At 46.6% G+C, this 7,062-nt stretch overlaps 1 protein-coding gene and 1 long non-coding RNA gene across 2 annotated transcripts in view; one reads left to right on the forward strand and one right to left on the reverse strand.

The window, feature by feature from the left end:
• The window catches only part of LOC118379862 (zinc finger protein GLIS2-like), a 33,730-nt gene extending 32,511 nt beyond the window's left edge, over positions 1–1,219 (forward strand). Inside the window, 1 exon segment of the mRNA XM_052519551.1 lies at positions 313–1,219. Within this exon segment, the coding sequence (XP_052375511.1) occupies positions 313–1,103 (791 nt within the window). The 3' untranslated portion in view covers positions 1,104–1,219.
• A 4,178-nt stretch (positions 1,220–5,397) lies between these two features.
• On the reverse strand, positions 5,398–7,062 carry LOC127930135 (uncharacterized). The gene is made up of 7 exons (XR_008136930.1): positions 6,913–7,062; positions 6,646–6,780; positions 6,547–6,612; positions 6,152–6,410; positions 5,739–5,922; positions 5,555–5,600; positions 5,398–5,416 (listed from the first exon to the last, which is right to left on the reverse strand). It is a non-coding gene; the product is annotated as an uncharacterized LOC127930135 (long non-coding RNA).

Below are 7,062 nucleotides of genomic sequence, written 5' to 3' on the forward strand. Positions count from 1 at the left end.
ACACTCAGACAGACAGACAGACACTCACACACAGACACTCCGATAGACAGACAGACACACACACAGACACACAGACAGACACACAGACACACACAGACAGACAGACAGACAGACAGACAGACAGACAGACAGACAGACAGACAGACAGACAGACAGACAGACAGACAGACACTCCCTCACTGTAAAGTCACACATTCTTTTGTATGCTGTATACACATGAAAACATTCCTTCCTTCATGCAATCTCTAACGCTAAAATAACGACTCAAGTTTATTGAATTGAATAACTTACCTGAATGTCTTTTCTCCTCAGGTGAGAAGCCCTACATCTGTCCATACGAGGGCTGCAGCAAGCGCTACTCCAACTCCAGCGACCGCTTCAAGCACACGCGTACCCACTACGTGGACAAGCCCTACTACTGCAAGATGGCCGGCTGCCTGAAGCGATACACAGACCCTAGCTCTCTCCGTAAGCACATCAAGGCCCACGGCCACTCTGTAGCCCAGGAGCAAGGCTGTCCGGGTGGGCTGAGCTCCCTGCTCAAGGTGGGTCCCCTGGGGGTGGGGATGGGTGGAAGAGGGGGTAATCTGGGGGAGTCGGAGCTGAGCTACATCAGTGGGGCCCATATCATCATCCCCAGCGCCGCTGCCGCTCTCCTGGGGGGCCACGCTCTGCAGGGCCTGGCGGGCTCCATGCCTCTATCCCCCCTCGCCCCCCGGCCCCTGGACCTGAGCACGCTGGGGGGGTGCCCCAGCTCCCCTTGCAACACCTCCATCCTGTCTTTCAATGGTTCTCCTCTGAGCCTGGCCACCAAGTCGTCCCTGGGGCTCTCCCCGGCCTTCCCCTCCTCAGCCCTGGGGCTGGGGCCCACCATGGTGCCCGTGTCCCTAGGAGGATCCATGGGGTCGTCTGCCTCAGAGCGCAGGGCCCACCACCACGGGTGTCACCACAAGGGGAAAATTGGGGGTGGGGGGGAGGAGGGGAAGAACAAGCTTCATCGTGGGGGGGTGCTGAACCTCTCCACGGGGGCCTCCCACGACCCCCTGTCCTGGGTGGTCATCCCCTCCGGCACGGTTGTGCTTAAGCCAGCTGTGGTCAACTAACACACACACACACACACACACACACACACACACACACACACACACACACACACACACACACACACACACACACACACACACACACACACACACACACACACACACACACACACACATTCCAGAAGAACTGAAGGGGGGCTGAGAAAATGTAGAAAAGGGTAGAAAAAAATTGACGTGAAAAGAAAGAAAGTCCACTTTCAGGCAACTTAAACTTAACAACAAAGTCCACACCTCAGTTTGTAAAATTGTCTCGGACAAAAGACCTGAGGTATCTGGCACTGCTATCTTTACATTTATCTAGCACATCTTGGGACCAGCAACAACTCATAAATACATTTCAATCATGTGTCATTTTGTATTATTTCATAAGGCTTGAAAAAAATGCAACAGCGGCCCTCCTCACCTCTTCCCCACATTCTCTGTCTCTGGCGTTCCCTTTGTTTCTGGACTTGCTCCATGGAAAGGACAGTCTTCTAATGCTCTGTGTCCTTCCTCAAGCTCCACCTCATGTGTATGTATTGATGACAGTCTTCTAATGCTCTGTGTCCTTCCTCAAGCTCCACCTCATGTGTATGTATTGATGACAGTCTTCTAATGCTCTGTGTCCTTCCTCAAGCTCCACCTCATGTGTATGTATTGATGACAGTCTTCTAATGCTCTGTGTCCTTCCTCAAGCTCCACCTCATGTGTATGTATTGATGATGTTCATGTTGACAGTGTGCTCTGTGGCCGAGCAGTGAGGTAGACACACAAATGAAACAGTAGGAGGCGCTCACTGCTAGGCTAGCAACACACAGTACGTCCCCATTCCGCTGCTTTAAAGGTTACAGAAACTACTTCCTACAAAGTGCTGTGAACACAATTGGACAAACTTCCTGTTTTATCGGAAGTGAAGTCAAACTGATTTAGGGGATTACGGATGAATTGACTGCATCTCCTTACTTTAAATAGTAGGGAGGTGCTATTGGATGTCAATCAGAATGACATCCCACCAAGGAGCACACAACCCCCTGATGGTCAGAACATCAACCCAGGCGATAGTGATGTAAACCTCACAACTGCTGCTAACCTCTCAAAAACTCTCCTCAAACATGACCGAAACTAAACGTGAGCACTTTGATGACTATTTTTGACAATCTTTTTCCGATTCGGGGAGGGTGACCATCGTGGACCAGCCCTTTCCACAATGACATGTGACGGGCTTGTTGTTGCACAGTAGGGGCTTGTGTAAGGACGCAGAGCAACTCAAGTCTTAGAAGGCAGACAAACGGTGTTATATCACCCAGCAAATGACCAATATTCTTCTTCTTCTTCTTCATCACGGTAACGTCTATGGCACAGGTGTTGTTATGTACCCCCCTGGTGGACAGGTGAATTACTCCGGTCAGTCAGCCTCCCAGTCCAATCTATTATTGTCCACAACAACTCTACTTCTAAATGACACAGTGAGTTAAGTACTGGGTATGAAAGGTCCACTGTTGAAGTAACACACTGTGTTGTGGAACAGTGTTTAAATGACCTTTCATTAAAAGCAGCTGTGTAAAACAGGTGGCTGTCCAGTGAAGAGTCCTGAGTCCTTGTGGAGTTGGCTGTTGGTGGCTTTGTCCCGAGTTCAACAGTCCCACATTGTGGGATCCATCCTTGAGGGTAGACTGGGAGCTGTGTATCCTGAACCACGGGGTGTGAGGGTAGACTGGGAGCTGTGTATCCTGAACCACGGGGTGTGAGGGTAGACTGGGAGCTGTGTATCCTGAACCACGGGGTGTGAGGGTAGACTGGGAGCTGTGTATCCTGAACCACGGGGTGTGAGGGTAGACTGGGAGCTGTGTATCCTGAACCACGGGGTGTGAGGGTAGACTGGGAGCTGTGTATCCTGAACCACGGGGTGTGTGACACAGGCTGATTGACACTATAGGGCTGACTCAAACCGTACCGTGCTGGCTGGGATCTTCTTTTCACAGTGTTCTGTTTAGCATGGTTCAGCATCATGGCGTAACCAGGCCAGGCTGCTACAGTAAGGCATGGTTTGGTCCTACGGTGTGAATCAGGCTTTACTGCTACGTACAGCTGGGCTGGTCACAGGACACAGCCACACTACAAACTGCCTCACTTCACTTTTCCAAGGAAGTGGGGTTCATTCACAGACTTTAGAACAATTGACTGATGTTAGAATCCGTATGGTTGGATTGATGCATTCAACATGCACTTATACCGTACACACCAGTGTCTTTGTTACGTTTTACAAAACATGGACCTGCCAACTTGTACTTGTGGCTCTCTGGAAACATTCTGTCTTTCTCTTTCCATCTTCACTACCTTGGTTTTCCATTCATCTACGCTCAGGCTTGAAACGGCCACCTTTCTCTGTGGACTCTGGGGTCCTTCCATAAGCTGGCGTCGCAGAGATATGATGGATGTAGAATGTTGAGTGAACCATGTTATGTGGGTATAGGAGGGGAGGTGAGAGGAGAAGAGGACAGGTCTTCAGAGGAGGAGCATCTCATCACAAGAAACATTCCCCTGAAGAGCCAAATACCCCTCCCCCTCTACTCACTCTCTCTCCATCTTTCTTTAAAGGTCTTACATTTCCATTTTCCATGACGGTATGTCCATACTTTATATTCCATACGGTATGTCCATACTTTATATTCCATACGGTATGTCCATACTTTATATTCCATACGGTATGTCCATACTTTATTTTCCATACGGTATGTCCATACTTTATTTTCCATACGGTATGTCCATACTTTATTTATTCCATACGGTATGTCCATACTTTATTTTCCATATGGTATGTCCATACGGTATGTCCATACTTTATTTTCCATACGGTATGTCCATACTTTATTTTCCATACGGTATGTCCATACTTTATTTTCCATATGGTATGTCCATACGGTATGTCCATACTTTATTTTCCATACGGTATGTCCATACTTTATTTTCCATACAGTATGTCCATACAGTATGTCCATACTTTATTTTCCATACAGTATGTCCATACGGTATGTCCATACTTTATTTTCCATACGGTATGTCCATACTTTATTTTCCATACGGTATGTCCATACTTTATTTTCCATACAGTATGTCCATACGGTATGTCCATACTTTATTTTCCATACGGTATGTCCATACTTTATTTTCCATACGGTATGTCCATACTTTATTTTCCATACAGTATGTCCATACGGTATGTCCATACTTTATTTTCCATACAGTATGTCCATACTTTATTTTCCATACAGTATGTCCATACGGTATGTCCATACTTTATTTTCCATACGGTATGTCCATACTTTATTTTCCATACGGTATGTCCATACTTTATTTTCCATACAGTATGTCCATACGGTATGTCCATACTTTATTTTCCATATGGTATGTCCATACGGTATGTCCATACTTTATTTTCCATACGGTATGTCCATACTTTATTTTCCATACGGTATGTCCATACTTTATTTTCCATACAGTATGTCCATACAGTATGTCCATACTTTATTTTCCATACAGTATGTCCATACTTTATTTTCCATACAGTATGTCCATACGGTATGTCCATACTTTATTTTCCATACAGTATGTCCATACGGTATGTCCATACTTTATTTTCCATACAGTATGTCCATACGGTATGTCCATACTTTATTTTCCATACAGTATGTCCATACTTTATTTTCCATACGGTATGTCCATACTTTATTTTCCATACGGTATGTCCATACTTTATTTTCCATACAGTATGTCCATACGGTATGTCCATACTTTATTTTCCATACAGTATGTCCATCGTTTTGAGAATAATTACAGTTATGGTAGTTTTTGTTAGTCATTTGTTTGTTCTGTTGTCATTGATGTTCAGACGAGACATTTTGTGATGTTGAAGTTTTGTTTTATATTTCTTGTGATGGCTGCTCTGTAAGTCAGCTTTCTCCCTGGGCTGGCCTGGGATATGGAGGGGCTGTAGGGATGATGGTCCTTCCTGTCCTGAACAGGGTTGTGTTCATTAGGACATGCAACAGAAAACATAAAAACATGTTTTGCAATGGAAAAGTAGTGTTTCTGAGCATAGATTGTCCCTTAGTTTTTCATTCCGTTTGGTGCCTAATGAACACGACCCAGGTGAGTGGGGTCAGGGGATGGCCAATTTATAATAATAATCCTTACTGACAATCACACCGTTATAGAAGAGGCCCTGTACAGATCCTCACTATTTAGAGAGAGTACACACTCTCTGAGTCCATCTATTGACAGGGTTTACCTCCAGACCCACACACTCTCTGAGCCCATCAATTGACAGGGTTTACCTCCAGACCCACACACTCTCTGAGTCCATCTATTGACAGGGTTTACCTCCAGACCCACACACTCTCTGAGTCCATCTATTGACAGGGTTTACCTCCAGACCCACACACTCTCTGAGTCCATCTATTGACAGGGTTTACCTCCAGACCCACACACTCTCTGAGTCCATCTATTGACAGGGTTTACCTCCAGACCCACACACTCTCTGAGTCCATCTATTGACAGGGTTTCCCTCCAGACCCACACACTCTCTGAGCCCATCAATTGACAGGGTTTACCTCCAGACCCACACACTCTCTGAGTCCATCTATTGGCAGGGTTTACCTCCAGACCCACACACTCTCTGAGTCCATCTATTGGCAGGGTTTACCTCCAGACCCACACACTCTCTGAGTCCATCTATTGACAGGGTTTACCTCCAGACCCACACACTCTCTGAGTCCATCTATTGACAGGGTTTACCTCCAGACCCACACACTCTCTGAGTCCATCTATTGACAGGGTTTACCTCCAGACCCACACACTCTCTGAGTCCATCTATTGGCAGGGTTTACCTCCAGACCCACACACTCTCTGAGTCCATCTATTGCAGGGTTTACCTCCAGACCCACACACTCTCTGAGTCCATCTATTGGCAGGGTTTACCTCCAGACCCACACACTCTCTGAGTCCATCTATTGACAGGGTTTACCTCCAGACCCACACACTCTCTGAGTCCATCTATTGGCAGGGTTTACCTCCAGACCCACACACTCTCTGAGTCCATCTATTGACAGGGTTTACCTCCAGAACCACACATGATGTTTATGGTGCTGTCAAAGTGACCATGTGGTCCAGTAGATGGAGTGGTTGTGGTGGTATAAAGGCCCATAGCTACACAGACTGGACACATTAATCAGTGTCCAATTTACACAGCACCATCCAGAGGAGAGGATGGGTTCTGAACTTCTGAATGCAAACATAAAGGGCATCTGTTAGGGATTGGGTTTAACAGACCTAGGGCTAGGCTAGACGAAGGGTTTAACATAACTAGCTAGGGCTAGGCTAGATGAAGGGTTTAACAGACCTAGGGCTAGGCTAGATGAAGGGTTTAACAGACCTAGGGCTAGGCTAGACTAAGGGTTTACCAGACCTAGGGCTAGGCTAGATGAAGGGTTTAACAGACCTAGGGCTAGGCTAGATGAAGGGTTTAACGGACCTAGGGCTAGGCTACACGAAGGGTTTAACAGACCTAACTAGGGCATACTAGATGAAGGGTTTAACAGACCTAGGGCTAGGCTAGATGAAGGGTTTAACAGACCGAGGGCTAGGCTAGATGAAGGGTTTAACAGACCGAGGGCTAGGCTAGATGAAGGGTTTAACAGACCTAGGGCTAGGCTAGATGAAGGGTTTAACAGACCTAGGGCTAGGCTAGATGAAGGGTTTAACAGACCTAGGGCTAGGCTAGATGAAGGGTTTAACAGACCTAGGGCTAGGCTAGATGAAGGGTTTAACAGACCTAGGGCTAGGCTAGATGAAGGGTTTAACAGACTTAGGGCTAGGCTAGATGAAGGGTTTAACAGACCTAGGGCTAGGCTAGACGAAGGGTTTAACAGACCTAGGTTTAGAGGAAGGGATCCCCATGACAACATCAACTGAATTACAATAT

Source organism: Oncorhynchus keta, chromosome 5 (assembly GCF_023373465.1).
Source record: "Oncorhynchus keta strain PuntledgeMale-10-30-2019 chromosome 5, Oket_V2, whole genome shotgun sequence".
NCBI classification, from domain to species: Eukaryota; Metazoa; Chordata; class Actinopteri; order Salmoniformes; family Salmonidae; genus Oncorhynchus; species Oncorhynchus keta.